The sequence below is a fragment of the Nilaparvata lugens genome, chromosome X, assembly GCF_014356525.2.
Source record: "Nilaparvata lugens isolate BPH chromosome X, ASM1435652v1, whole genome shotgun sequence".
Taxonomy (NCBI): domain Eukaryota; kingdom Metazoa; phylum Arthropoda; class Insecta; order Hemiptera; family Delphacidae; genus Nilaparvata; species Nilaparvata lugens.
Window position 1 is genome coordinate 101,191,575 of NC_052518.1, and position 16,035 is coordinate 101,207,609.

Genomic DNA, 16,035 nt, shown 5'->3' on the forward strand with positions numbered 1-16,035 from the left:
AAATACTACAATCATACAATACTATTGTACAAATATCAGTACCTACTTATAACATTTGGCCACACAACTAGAAAAAACTTGTTATAATAGCTTATAGAAATTATTCTTCCATTATACTGTACTTATTGTTGTATTGACACCTCCTATACACACGGATTTGTTCCATATTAGAGGAGTTATTTTCAGGGAATGTAGATTGTAAAATGTACACTTCTGAAAATTAAATGAATTTGAATATTAGGCCTGATGTTATAAGTAGGTACCGTACTGATATTTACTTATTTCATTTATTGTACAAAATACTACAATCATAATATAATTATGACATTGAAGGAAAAACTAGGCTGAGCCTGTTCTATTTCTCTCCAAAAATTTTGATAAAATGTTGTTAATGTTGTAATATATTGTACAATAACGCATTGACCGTCTAGGGATCGCTCTAGGGCCATGACAGAGATGCATGGTCTCTAATGTCTAGTCAAGTGTGAGCATAGGTGTATATTAGGCTTCTTTCAGTTTGAATAACTTCTGCGTCACTTGATACATTGATGAAAACATTATATTTGCTGAGTGCGGTAAAAAGGCAATCATAATCATATGAGCTTCATATCATAGAGAAATCGTACGCTCCTGTATGCTCATTATAAAGACTCTTTCCAAAAATGTAATCTTAAAATTGTGTAATTGAATAAAAAGATAAATATGTTGTCAAATTCTACACTGTTGTTTTATTTAGTACACGACCAAGGTTTCGTGACCACAACGGTCACATTTTCAAGTTGTTAGTCAACAGTTGACAACATATTTGTGTTTTTATTCAATTATGGAACGGTTCTACAATATTGACAATGACTCAGTCGAATTTTTAAAATTGTGTCTTCAATGGTAAAGTTTTATCGGAAGACAATTAAATGATTTTTATGAATTTTAAACATAATTATTATTAGTATTCATCTCATTATGTAGCCCATTTTATTATCAAGGATGCTTATGAACATTTATTCATTTCTTATCATCAATGCAACAAACACACATGATCATAAAATGATTGAAAATGGAATAGCATATGCTTAGTTTAATTTTCTATTATTTCCGTTTTATAAATGAATGAATTCCTAATGAATTTATTGTCAAATACAAGAAATATTTCAACAAATAAAATAATCATTAAATTACAATACTTTTTGGCGTGACTGGAAAAAGAAGCCTTGAGCTCCAGCCACGAGTTATTAAAATAAGAAATACGTTTTTTAATCTAATAACAGCAGTACAAATGATACAATTCTGTTGATGGATGATAATCTATGGATGTTGAATTTTATCAATAATCAAGTACTTGATAAACAAAATATAGATGCACAGAAAAATAATATAAAAATTGTCGAGTTTTAATAATTTTCACACAATTAATATTGCCAAAATTGGTGTTTTAGCCAACTCAATTCTCAATTTTAAAATAATAGTTTTGTTTTACCCACGATTTTATTAATCTCAATTTGGTTTTGGTTATTTTACCCTTAATAAAGTCTTCCGGAATTTTAATTTATTAGTTTATTACTCTGATACTCAAATTAGTGTTAACTAGATGTTAATGAAGTAAAATTAATATTGAAAGCATTTACTATAGTTCGCCGTATATTATAAGGGATTGTGCGACGGGTAAATTGATGTGTATTTTTAGAAGGAATTAAATTTGTCACATAAGTTTGACGTAACGTTGGTAGATCTATCTCTTCAAATATTAATCTGCTGGGATTTGAAACGTTCTAAAAATTAAACTTTAATAAGATAAACTGGGTCACTTCATATTAGTGCTTTGGGTATTAAGCACTAAAAAATCATTCTATATATGGGCCTATCAACGTTTTTTAGTGAGGACTAACTCATGTATACAAAAATAATATTGAAAACCAATAAAGAACCCTTTCACAACTTTATTTATTTCTCACATATTTCGACTTCTAATGTCATTTTCAAGTAAGTGAACCTTGAAAATGACATTAAACGTCGAAACATTTTGCGAGAAATAAAATCAAGTTGAAAAAGGGTATACTTTGATTTATAATGTTTATTATATCCTTGATTTCATATGCATTAGCAGCATAGCAAATTGACAAGGAATAATATTTTTATAGAGTCTAATATTTAATTATATTGAATTGAAACAGTGCTGATGAAAATCAACGACATGCCGTCTCCAGTTCATCAAAGACAAATATTTCGTACTGTGTAAATTATATTTCTACATTTTCCATGTTTCTACAGATACCGCGAGAAACATAAATGCATGTTTCTGTATGCACTCTGTGAATTTCATCGAAGAATAGATACAATTTTCATAGTAACCTGATTCCATGTTGTGAGACATAAGATGACTGAGCTCATCTGAAGACTCAGTAGCCAACAATAAATATCCAACCAAGTGTTAAGAAAGTAATGGTAGCTGCTTCTTATCTGAGCCAGCACACTCAATCCGTTTCTATGACGACAACGAATAATGTGCTGGGCACCTCTGCACTCTGCACCTACCTCCACATTATTCCTGCTTTTTCCGACACACCTCTTGTGCTCTTCACGTCAACCAACAACAACAACAACAACTTTGAAAACAGCTATGAAATAAAAATATGTTTCAATAATGTAGTAGAAATGAGACTGATGTGGACTCTTCAAGCTATGAAATCCAACTGAAGGTTTAATTTATAGAGAGTAAAAAAGAAACACGTACCGCACGATTTCATTCCTGGGGAGACAAATGAATATTTCAGTTTAATGCACACCTGAAGTGAAGTATATCAATGAGGCTACTTGAATGTTTAATTATAGAAAATTACTAGTAAACCCTTAGTATATGTTTATATAAAATACGATGACTATAGTTCCGGGCATTCATCCCATTCTCAGTGTCGAATGAATTCAGTAGACAAAATTTAATATTTAATACAATATTTAATATTGTATTGTCTTTTTTAGCAGCTGCTTCATTTTATATGTTTAATGTCGAACATTGGGCAACTTACTGGGCTATGATTTACATATCTACTCAATGATACATGAAACATTAAAATTAATTAAATTAATTTATATATATCCCACCTGATATATCTGAGATTGACTCAGAAGCTTTGTTGAAGGACTGGCTGATCGAAAAATCGTTTTACAGTGAAATGGAACTTTTTGAATTGAGAGGTTTCTAAAATAATGTAATTCTTGTCAACTTGTCATCGTACGGTATTGAGTTATTTTTAATTTCAATTTATTTGAAATTTAATGTACCAAATTTAATGTGATTATGTATTTGACTTGTGTCAATATTGTATTAATGTACAATGCATGACATCAATAAAAAATTAAATTGAACATTAAACGGTTTTCGGTAGCTGGCTTATTTATTCCAGATCTTTCAGTTTTAACATGCTTTCAAATATTGGCACATGATAGAGATAAATTGAACCCAAAGGTAGAATTCCAGATATATTTGGACTCAAAATTGAATAAACGTATATGCTAAACATTATCCTTGCTGAAAACCATAATCCAATATTTGAAGGTTTTAAAACTAATACATATGAAATAAGGCAGCTGCTAAAATCATTTGTGATGGTGGCCTCGAGGGCTCAAAATTAACGTGTGTGTTGAATTGTTTGCTGTTTAAGTTTGTTAATATGTATTATTTTTCGCCGTGAGTTAAGTTGAAGTAGTTTATTAATTATTTGAAGTGAATATGTCAATGTTTGTTTGAATTAGTAAGTTATCCGGGAGTAATCAGTGTAGTGAAAATTTCTAAATAGTAATGGATTTATAAATTGATCGATTGTTAGTGCCATTATATTTTCTAGCTCATGCTAAAAACCCTTGAATGACCGAGTCCCTAGTATCATAAATTAGTAATTGAGAAATGAGTAAAATCAACGCTACCTTCGTGAACAGTTAGAATCCAGATAAGCAGTTAGCAAAATCTTACATGCAGTCATCTTGAATTTTTAGAATGTGCAATGAACCGATTTAGATTATTTTTGTTATTGTCCAAATTTAAATTAGTTTAATTCATTTAATAAAATTTTACAAGTTCAATAGAATGCTAGAGTTTGTTGTTTAATAAAGTCCCATGACTCGCCCTTTAGAATTTAGAGATCTCTTAATTCTACCCCCCTTGTGGGTTGGTTACACATTCAATACTTTTCATAATATGCAGATCATAACCCAATATTCTACATTAAAAACATAAAATGAGCCAGCTGCTTGAAAAGTTAATAATTGTTTTCTGCAGAATAATAATTCATTTTTACACTTAAGATGGAAAATACCGGAAACTAGTAGTGCTTTACATAAAAATATGATAGGAAAACTAGTAATTTTTATAATTGAATATACCAACAAATATGACGAGTTTCTGCCCTGAATATTCAAAATATTATAATATCCACTCTCACATGGTTTTCATATTTTGTGAATATGTGTGCTTGTGATTTCTAGTGTGAATCATACAAAACTTTATATTGATATTTAGGGATGTTGTGGTACCTATATTTTTCCGTAATGAATTAACTTAATTTAACTCTTCATCTAAATGCCAATGATTTGCATCCAAGATTTTTGTTCATCACCTCTTGTTCCACAGACAGCACAGTTATTCGTGCAAATATCTATCACATAAATGCTCTTCAAGCAAGGACTGCTAACAAAGGATAGTTGACCGAACGTATAGTGAGGTCTATGTGCAAGACTTCTCACATGGCGTGCCGCTTATTTGAAAGATTTGAAGCAGCCTTTCTCAAAAATAAGCACATGTTTTGTATTATTATAAAATTATTTGATTGTATGGTATGATAAGATATATTGTGGTATTTCTCCATAATAGAAAGAATAAGATGTTGATATTGTCAATAGGTACCACTTTAATTTAATCGAAAATTAATTCATATTACAGAACCAGGTTTCATGGTAACACCTACCACATCTTCAGCTGAACTTGTGATTGGAGTTATTATTAAAAATTTATTTTATTTTGTATCATTGCATTGTTAAGTGGTTCATAATATATTAATTTGGCAAAATGTTCTAGAAGTTGTTGTAAATTCATCCTCATAAACGTGAACCTAATCATTCATCATTTATAATTATTAATGTAATTTATTATATATATTTAAACGATAATAACAATATTATTATTTAAATAATTCCTGAGTACAAGATACTAAACGTTCTTGATTGATTCATTGAGTACTTTATGTAGATTACAATATATACTGGCTTATACACTTATTTTTTCTGCATGTTGTATATGTATTATAATCTTTGTAACTTGTGGATCTCTATCTTGAGTTGCTGTCCACTGTTATTTTATTGTATCTCTAGTAGAGTAGTCTTTTTGATGTATTTTTCGTTCGCAGTGTAGCTCTAGTAGAGTAAGCCATTAGCTGTATTGTTTATTTGTTTTGTTTTTTCTCATTGTATTTCTATAGTGGAGCAGAATGATAATACTGCATGCTTAGTTTTCTATTACTCTTAATTTTCACGCATAAATAAAGTCAAATTTATTATTATTATATAGAATAGCTTACAATACAGCAAAATTATAGATGAATTTACATAATATAGACTAAGAAAATAATTATTGAATTGAATATGATATGAAAAAATCATTTGTAATAACTTTAGATAATTATATTGTTAAGCATCTACATAAATTGGCGGAGCTTTGGACTTATCGGTCTGCATGCATAATCAGTGGCGGTTCTAGACATAAAAAACTGGGTAGGCAAAACTTATCATACTGTAGGTCTATTCATAGACCTACGGTAGGGCAACTTAATTAATTCATGTAAAAAAGACGTCAAAGCGTATAGGTATTAAATGAAGATGTATTAATAAATATAAAATTATTAATACTCATATTTAATTGTTCAATTCGACACTATTTTGCTAATAGGCCAACCATAATTTTGCTGTTTTAATCATTCTTTCAAATAATATTTCAATTTGATACACTTTAACATTATTTAGAACATAGAGTAATACATTTTATATTTACAACTGTAGTCTTCTTTGCCCAACATTGCTGAACGAATCTAAGATTTTTTCAGGGTTCTTAATCAGCCTTTCACTTTCCTCTCGTTCAATAGATAAAATTGAAAGATTAGTTAGACGTTGTGTTGTCATTGTAGACCTTAGGTATGTTTTCCCCGCTCTAAGCATAGAAAGCCCTGCGTTCACGCACTGCAAATGTGGCATAGTAATAGAATAGAATAAAAACAATTTTCTGTTGAATCATCTAAAATATAACTCATGACTATAAACATCTAAATATACTTCCAAAATTTATTTTTCTATTTAACATTTTTAGGTTTACATGAAAAATTAGAAAAAAATCTCATAAAAACTGGGTAGGCGGCCGCCTACCCAGCCTAGGCCTAGAACCGCCACTGTGCATAATATGTCTATTTTTTCTCAGTCTGTCTACTGCTGTGGACGTTCGCCTTGAGGTTCAAATGAGCATCTTAATGGGCATTTTAATGAATTATTGTACTTTGAAAATTGAAAGTTCAATCTCGACGCTTCACTCTCGCCGAGTTGTAGGAATGAAAGTGTGGATGCCTAATTCACCCACTCTCTGTCCCATTCAGATTACCTAATCGCATTATCATATGGGAGGATGAGACCTTAGGAGATATGAAACTAATAATAGATTGCGTATGAGAAATACGAGAAGAAGAATCCTTTACTGACTAGAGTAGGCTGGACATCAATTTCAAAACTCTTTATGGCTCAGAAATCTAGATGACATCCGCCTCTATGAAGTACTATTTGAGAGACGTATCAATCATATTATAATTTGCAGCACTGGAAAGCAAACAAACAATATGAGAATAATTATTATTGTCGAAAGTCTGAAAAATGCATAGCTTCAACTTTGATCTTGACCATACATTTTCCCATGGTCATGATTTTGTTTTAGTATGGTAGATTTGTTGGGAGTAAAACCCGAATTAATTTATGAATGTGATTGACAACACGTCCAGCATTGACAATAGTTATACGAGGTAACCCAATATCCACTCCATTTGTAAGGCCTTCTCGTATTCTCATAAAAATTAAAAATCAAAGTATCCTTCTTTCAAATTCATTTTATTTCTCGCACATTTCACTCACTTGAAATGACATGGAACGTCGAACAAAGGGTACAGTACTTTGATCTTCAATTTATATGCATGGTAACCCAACTTACAATACATAAATAATAAAACACAACGTAATTGAACGAGGGTTATCGAGTTCTTACTTTTGACTGAACGCTAAAATCGTTATATTCTACAATAACTTTTAAACGATTTCATCAACCAGCTATATTCTTCAAAACTTTTTACAGATAAATCTCGTTACAGAAATTAACTCACTCTTTTGTACACTTTTTCAGGAGAATTGTTTTTTATTTATTATTTAGTCAGCTGGATTAAATGCATGAAATAATTTCCAAAATTTTTCTATTCATTTATAACAGCTGATGCTATTTGGGAGCTATCACACATGATTCCAGCTGATTAATATACAGAATAATTTTATTTACAACTATTAAATTAACTTTATCTGTCTATTGTCTGTCTGCAACATACACGTAATTAATTATACTAATTGTGATAGCGGTTCTATGACGTTAGTATTATTTTAGGGATTTTGAATTTTGATTGAAAAATCACGTTTGGAAAAATAATTCATGCTGATTTTGATCTTAAAAAGCTCAATTATCATAATATGAGGAAATGAGACCTCAGGAGATATGAGACCGTTTTATGATGAAACTCATGTTTGACTGGATATAAGAAATGATCCATTACCGACTAGAGTATCAATTAATGGCTGGACATCTATTTGGAACCTCTTTTTGACTCGGAAATCTGGATCGTTTCCGACTCTATGAAGAACTTATTGAGAGTCACATTCTTCTATCAAACATATAATACTTTCTATAGCAAAATCAGGACAAAAATCAAGTAACTATGATAATTCTTATCTGGGTTAATAAATCTGGATAAACAATTATTTGAAATTGATTTATTGAATAATTAACAATATAAATGCATTGTTGAAAAAATACGTCATTAAATGAAAAGTATTGAGTACTGTATATATTGAGCTATATTTGATTGTTATTAAACAGCAATAATTATATATGCTATATTGAAAACAAAATAATTCTTAGCGATTAAGTACTCAGTAATGAACAGTTCTTTGTTGAATATAAAAACATGACTAATTATAAAAAATGAACGAATTTTTTATATAATCCTGAAGAATTGAATCACACAATCCTCCAAATAAATGTCTTTGGGTTCTTTAATGTAATAGTGGGTGTAATTCAATCACAATCTATATTGTAAGTAATAATTCACCACCATATTCGTAGTTCTGTACTTTGGTATTATGATTTTTTTTTTAATCTGCCAAATAGTTTTATTGACAAGAAATTCTAGCTACTGCATTATATAAAATTGAAATAAGTTCGATGACTTGATAATATCAGTTAACATTTATTACTACAATACAAAGATATGTTACTTTTGTGAATAATTATTCATTTAGATCTATTAAATAAATAGGATGGCGCAAAAAGAGGCACTTATTAAATGCGGTAACTAAGTTCTAAGAGAACATGAATACATTTTTATAGAATATAAAAAAATTATAAGGTGAGGCATATTAACGAGCGATTTACAAAATCGCGCGAACCAAACTGCGTTGGATGGAGGTGGAGGGGATAGCGTTAGTTACGTTTGGAGCGAAATATCATTTAGTCACAATGGAGCGCAGGACGGCCTGGACCCCACAGCATCGTGCGTACGCTGTCAAAGATTTTCAAAACAGTAGTTCATACCAGTTAGCACGGCGAGGATTCCGCAGACGTTTCAATATGCCGGTGTCGTCTGCATGTGCGATTAAAAAGTGGGTTGAGAACTTTGAAGAGACTGCTGCGTCAACAAGGAAGAAAATAGTGAGACCGAAACCTGTGCGCACACCTGATAACATTGAACGTGTAGGAGTCGCCATTGAAAGAAGCCCTCTTCGCTCAGCTTGGCTCGAGGAATGTGTGCGTCTAAACGGACGCCATCTTTACATCTGTGCTTAGTGAGAGAAGTTGTGTGTATTTTTGCGTTCATTTTTTTATATTCTATAAAAATCTTATCTATATCTATAAAAAATTTTATGATCTATTAAAATAAATAGGATGGCGCAAAAAGAAGGCACTTATTAAATGCGGTAACTAAGTTATAAGAGAAACATGTAGGTAACAACGATCAGGAAAAAACAATGTAGTTGTCCGTTTCTTGATAAGTGATATCAGACTTAAATATTTTGAAGAAATTATAGTTTAAATTTCTTTATAATCCTTGTAAAAGTTTCTTGATATTCTTATAACAAATCACTTTATAACAAATAGCATCAATAACAAGCTCATTGTTGAAATGGAAAAATGGATCAAAGAATCTAATATTACAGATCGCCTTTTCTGAGTGAATGCTTGAATATGGAGGATCAAAATACATTTTGGATGAAAAATAAATCTATTATGTCACTTTTTTCTATATTTTCCCTTTTTTCTACTGTATCTCAATATTATTATTTCTCTATACAGAAAATTTCTTAACTTAACTTATCTTTAACAATGGCGTTTCGATCAGTTATATTAGTTTTTAAACTTTCAGTTTCTTTCTTTATCTATCAGCTCTTTCTGTCTTTTTCTCTTTCTTTGTCTATCAGTTCTTTCTGTCTTTTTCTCTTTCTTTATCTATCAGTTCTTTCTGTCTTTTTCTCTTTTATTTTTTACAGTTTTTCATATTCTTCTAGTTTAAATCAAACATAGCAAATACAGTACGATAAAAAAATTTGTTAGTAATTTTACTTAATGAAAATACAACACTCTTACACTGCGCACGGGTCCCAAGACCTTGCAGTGTAAATTCCAAGTATAATGTAAAAAATGAATATTTTGTATTTTTTGTTCTTCATGGAAATAAATTGATTTTTGATTTTTTTTTTATAAAAGATCTTTCCATTTGAAAACAAGGAAATGAATATAATCATACCACAAACTAATGCATCGCCCAATTACTATCTGCTGAATATTCTTTCCCTGCTTGTTCCATAGGAGTTTCTGTAATACTTGTCATAGACACTGGGACTATGTGACCGTGATTGGTACCTTGAACGTGATTTGTCCATAGACCATATGAGTGAGTAGGTGGGCAAAAGACTAGAGGTGTGACTGGGACGTCATAGCTTGTGTGATTTCCCAAGCAATGCCAGCTGCGTTCTATATCGCCACTAGTTTCATACGAGTCTCTGCGCATTAAACGCGATGATTGCGTCAAGCATTTTTCGTTATTGTTATTATCACTCTTGTACTTGTTATGGACTCTGGGACTACGAGAGCGAGATCGGTACCTTGAACGTGACTTGTAGGTGTAGGTGGGCGAAGGACTAGACGTGTGACTAGAACGTTTCAACTTATGTGATTTCTCAAGCCTTCTTTCTACAGAGCGGGAACGGGATCGAGACCGGGAATGCTTGAGCAAACGATTTCTTGACGTTGAACGTGATCGGAACTTGTATTGAGGCGAATGAGATCTTAATGACCTTGACCGGGTTCCGGACCGGGATCGTGTTCGGCTGTGCTTATTTGATCGATTATGCTTGAGCAAACGATTTCTTGACGTTGAACGTGATCGGAACTTGTATTGAGGCGAATGAGATCTTAATGACCTTGACCGGGTTCCGGACCGGGATCGTGTTCGGCTGTGCTTATTTGATCGATTATGCTTGAGCAAACGATTTCTTGACGTTGAACGTGATCGGAACTTGTATTGAGGCGAATGAGATCTTAATGACCTTGACCGGGTTCCGGACCGGGATCGTGTTCGGCTGTGCTTATTTGATCGATTATGCTTGAGCAAACGATTTCTTGACGTTGAACGTGATCGGAACTTGTATTGAGGCGAATGAGATCTTAATGACCTTGACCGGGTTCCGGACCGGGATCGTGTTCGGCTGTGCTTATTTGATCGATTATGCTTGAGCAAACGATTTCTTGACGTTGAACGTGATCGGAACTTGTATTGAGGCGAATGAGATCTTAATGACCTTGACCGGGTTCCGGACCGGGATCGTGTTCGGCTGTGCTTATTTGATCGATTATGCTTGAGCAAACGATTTCTTGACTTTAAATGTGATCTGAACTTCAACTGAGGTGAATGAGATCTTGGTAACCTTGACCATCTACTTCTTTGGTGCTTTTCAACATGGTTCCAAGCCGAGGGAAAGGCTCCTGAGTTGGGAGCATTGCTTCTCGAGATCTGTCCACAAGCTACTAGTCTGGCTTCCTGATGGTTGTTCCTAGCTTCTGAGTTGGGAGCATTGTTTCCAAAGATCTGTCCACAAGCTTTTAGTCTGGCTTCCTGATGGTTGTTCCTAGCTCCTGAGTTGGGAGCATTGCTTCTCGAGATCTGTCCACAAGCTTTTAGTTTGGCTTCCTGATGGTTGTTCCTAGCTCCTGAGTTGGGAGCATTGCTTCTCGAGATCTGTCCACAAGCTTTCAGTCTGGCTTCCTGATGGTTGTTCCTAGCTCCTGAGTTGGGAGCATTACTTCTCGAGATCTGTCCACAAGCTTTTAGTTTGGCTTCCTGATGGTTGTCCTAGCTCCTGAGTTGGGAGCATTGCTTCTCGAGATCTGTCCACAAGCTTTTAGTCTGGCTTCCTGATGGTTGTTACTAGCTCCTGAGTTGGGAGCATTGCTTCCCGAGATCTGTCCACAAGCTTTTAGTCTGGCTTCCTGATGGTTGTTACTAGCTCCTGAGTTGGGAGCATTGTTTCCAAAGATCTGTCCACAAGCTTTTAGTCTGGCTTCCTGATGGTTGTTACTAGCTCCTGAGTTGGGAGCATTGCTTCCCGAGATCTGTCCACAGGCTTTTAGTTTGGCTTCCTGATAATTTTTTTTAAGTTCTTCCACTTTCTTCTCCAATTCCTCAGCATTCACCTTTGCCCGTTGGTAGAGCCGTAGAATTCGTTTGCACACATCGACAATGTGGTCTTCAGAAATACCAAACAGGCCAAACCAGGGCGGCTGCTTCGGCAAGGGGATGCGCAGCTTGCGGGCTGACAGGTAGATGCATGCACACGCCACCGTTTCTGGATCGTATCTCATAAACACATCACTTCTCAGAGAGTCGTTCATGTAGTTCCATGACAGCTGCATAATCGGTTGATGCTTTTCGTATCCTAATACTTGCAGGTACACAACAATAATCTTATGAGGATGCTTGACATGCACACAGAATCCAAGCTGTTTCAGAACTCTGCTCTCAGTCATGATGACTTGTTTTTCCAAGATGATGTAGTGGTCATTTATTTGCATCGGCTGGATAGTTTTTTGACTCTTGATTTGTTTAATGTGATGGAACACATTCATTACGTCCCTTATTCGTCTAGGACATTCCTCAACTTTTGAAGCAAGAAACAAGCAAGCCATAGCAGTGGTTTCCATGGGGTAACGCATAAAAGACTTTGAATAATAAAATCTTTGAAAAAGGACTTGACCAGTTGCCATTGCAACCTGAGGTAATCTCAATAGTATTCCACCAGTTTGAATCATTTCACATCCGAGAATTCTAAGATCAGTTTCAGTTTCTGAGTCAAATCCATCTAATTTCGATGGAGTGAGCGATAGCTTGGATTCAGGTAGTATACAATTGTTCAGTGACAGCACTATTTTCCCATAAGGTTTGGTCACTGTCTTGCTATGTGAAACATTATTTTCCGGTTTCTGGGAATCCATAATGAATTACTATGTAAAGTAATGTTTTGCTTCCTTGATTGATGAGAGAACAGGTTGATGCAGTCCTGGAAAGCAAACAAACAATATGAAAATAATAATTGTCAAGCGGAAGTCCATATTATGATGAAAATAAATAAAAAACGTTGTGTGTCTGTAAGTCTGTCCGTATGTTCTATAATAACTTTAAACGATTTGATCAATCAACTTCACAAATGTTGAACTCATACTCTTGGAACCTTCTTATAGATTCATTGGTCAACGAAATTAACTCACAACTCACATCAACTCCTTTGTCCTTTTTCAGGATATAAGAATTGTTTTTGTGATTTATCATTTAGTCAGCTGGATTAAATGCATGCAATAATTTCCACAATTTTTATATTCATTTATAACAGTTGATGTAATTTGGGAGCTATCACACAGACTGTCCTTTATGTGCTGACACATGATTTCAGCTGAATAATATACAGCTGAATTTAGAATTTTTTAAATTCGCTGCCTTTTTAATGACTGTCTGCCTGTCTATTGTATGTCTGTAACATATTTATTTATTTATAAATTGATAGATACAATATCATTCTCAATTATGAATGATTGGGAGAGGAGCGACAGGCCTAAGGCTGTGCAAAGGCTAAAGATAAACTTTCTACTTGTGATATTTTTCAAAGATTTTCGATTTGTATATCATCAAGCTATCAAAATGAAAAAGTTTTCACTGGAAATTTTTTTTCTGATCATTATTTTTTGAGATATGAGCGCCTAAAGATTAAATTTTTAGGTTTAGAGGATAGTTTCTTCATGGTATTGTTGATCTAGTAAAACAAAAGTTTTCTGAAAATACCAATTTTTATGATAGTTATTCAATTTACTAAAAATAACCAAAAATAACTTTTAGTTGAGTTATTTTTGGTAAATTGAATAAAATATTTTCAAAAATTGATATTTTCAGAAAATTTTTGTTTAACTAGATCAACAATACCATGAAGAATCCATCCTCTGAATCTCATGGAATTATATCTCTTACCAAATTTGAAATGTTCAGTCCCAAAAATTCAAACTTCAGGCGCTCATATCTCAAAAAGTAATGATCGGAAAAAATGTTTTCCTGAGAGAACTTTTTCATTTTGATAGCTTGATGATATACAAATTGAAAAACTTTGAAAAATATCACCAGTAGAAAGTTTATTTTTAGCCTTTGCACAGCCTTAAAGCCCAAAACTGTTCCTTTCCCAAATTTGGATAAGAATTGTCCAAAAATAGGTAAAGTTTACACTTCATGATTTTTGTTCAATTTTATTCATATGCGTAATTAATAATATTTGTGATAACAGTTGCTATGAAGTTAGTATTATTAGTTTAGGAATTTTGATTGACATCACGGTTGATAAAATGATCCATGCTGATTTCGATCTTATAAAGTTCAATTATATGAGAGGATGAGATCTCAGGAGATATGAAACACTTCAATGGTGAAACTTATATTTGATTGGATATAAGAAATGATTCCTTACCGACTAGAGCATCAATTAACATCTATTTGGAACCTCATTGTGGCTCGGAAATCTGGATCGAATCTGCCTCCATGAAATATTATTTGAGGGATGCATCAACTTATAATATTCAGTCCTAGAAAGCAAACAGACAATATGAAAATAATTAGTTGAAACAGATCCCAGAGTAACCTTTTTTTAATAAAATACAAAAACAAATAATTTCGTATTTTCAATCTATTTTCAAGTTTTCTTAATATAATGTGATTGGCAAATCACAAGCGAGACGGATAGGGCACGGTTTAAAGGCAAAACTTAAAGTGGGATAGGCAATGAATGCTCAAACAAGGGTATAGGGGGAATAATTTGGAATACAATTTTTGACCCCGCAGTTCTGTTTAGGGTAGTAAACATATCAAAAGAACCCACCCCTTGTGCTAAGGGTAAAGGTTCAATTTTTTTGGTTTCTGGCACATATTTTGGAAACTATGCATCTTACAGACATGACTATTCTATACAAAATATAATCTTACATGATTTCCTACAATATTCATCTCACAACTTTTACTAAGTCTTCTAAAGCTTCTTTGAAGGTGACATTTTAAAAAATCACGTTTGCTTCCGATTTTTTGCTATTCTTGCTCTTATAAATTTTTAAAAATGAATGAAAAAATGCATGCTGATTTTGATGTTATAGAACTCAATTTTTGTCAAAATTATTTATTACATATTCTTCAAGAATAGTAATTGTTGTCAATAATAAACAAATATATATATATATATAATACAATTTTTTGTATTTACAATCATATTTTTTCACTGCCAGTCTGAGTGTGTTGTTTCAAGAAGTTCACATACTTCGTACATGGGCCTTCCTTTGAGAAACTCACTAAGTATTTTTTCAATGTCACACAATCCAGCCTCTTTATAGCCTCCGGTAGGTGATTTTCTGCCCACGTATGAAGGTTTCTCTTCGAAGGTGGAAATAAATTGAAAGTTGCATTTGTTCAAATGCTAATTAATGAATAATTATTATTAAACAAAAATCCCAATTAAATGCTGTAAATCACCCCGAAGACTTCTGCTACTGCAAATATTGACAACAGGGTAACAGCTAGATGGAATTTCCGATGAGCGCTACTATACAAAATCATTTGTCAGCCCGGGAATCGAACGCAGTACCTCCTAATTGTCGGTCAGGAATAATTTCTCTTACACCAAACTGACAATCTCTGGATAGCAGCGCTCATTTTATACAAAGCCATAGCGGCCAGCCAGTCTACAGATGGAAATGTTTTTTCTCTTCGAAGATTGCGGGCCTGTGCCTTGGAGTACATAGTGGTCTGCCTGCCGAGTGACGTATTTATGTACATCTGGGCCTCTCTGGAGATTTAGTCGGCTAACATGGGTGATGACTCCCATGATGTAGATGCCCAGATGACGGAAGGCATCTCGACATGTCTCTCTTTGTTTGAGACTTGCCAGCACTCTTATAGCACTCTTTGTTATCTTTCAATTATCATATGAAATAATGAGATCTGAGACCGTTTGATAATGAATCTCATATTTAATTGGTATAAGAAATGATTCCTTACCGACTAGAGTATCAAGTAACGACTGGACATCTATTTGGAACATCTTTGTGGATCTTCTTTGGTAAATCTTTGTACTATTTGAGAGACGCATCAACTTATAATATGCACTCCTGGAAATCAACAA

The 16,035-nt window shown here is 33.2% G+C and overlaps 2 protein-coding genes across 2 annotated transcripts; both read right to left on the reverse strand.

Annotated features, from left to right (window-relative positions):
• Positions 1–9,009: 9,009 nt before the first annotated feature.
• LOC120354719 (serine/arginine-rich splicing factor 4-like) lies at positions 9,010–11,657 on the reverse strand (the record flags this gene model as incomplete). The annotated part of the gene is made up of 2 exons (XM_039442159.1): positions 9,010–9,414; positions 10,040–11,657. A coding segment is annotated over one exon (1,569 nt), but the record flags the coding sequence as incomplete, so codon positions are not given.
• Positions 11,658–11,662: 5 nt separating this feature from the next.
• On the reverse strand, positions 11,663–16,022 carry LOC120354720 (cyclin-L2-like). The gene is made up of 3 exons (XM_039442160.1): positions 15,912–16,022; positions 14,338–14,452; positions 11,663–12,891 (listed from the first exon to the last, which is right to left on the reverse strand). The coding sequence occupies exon 3, from the start codon at positions 12,824–12,826 to the stop codon at positions 11,663–11,665; it is 1,164 nt and encodes a 387-aa protein (XP_039298094.1). The 5' UTR covers positions 12,827–12,891; positions 14,338–14,452; positions 15,912–16,022.
• Between the last annotated feature and the right edge of the window lie 13 nt (positions 16,023–16,035).

Coding starts and splice junctions, on each gene's coding strand:
- LOC120354720 (XM_039442160.1), bottom strand. CDS start 12,826: ATGGATTCCCAGAAACCGGAAAATAATGTTTCACATAGCAAGACAGTG.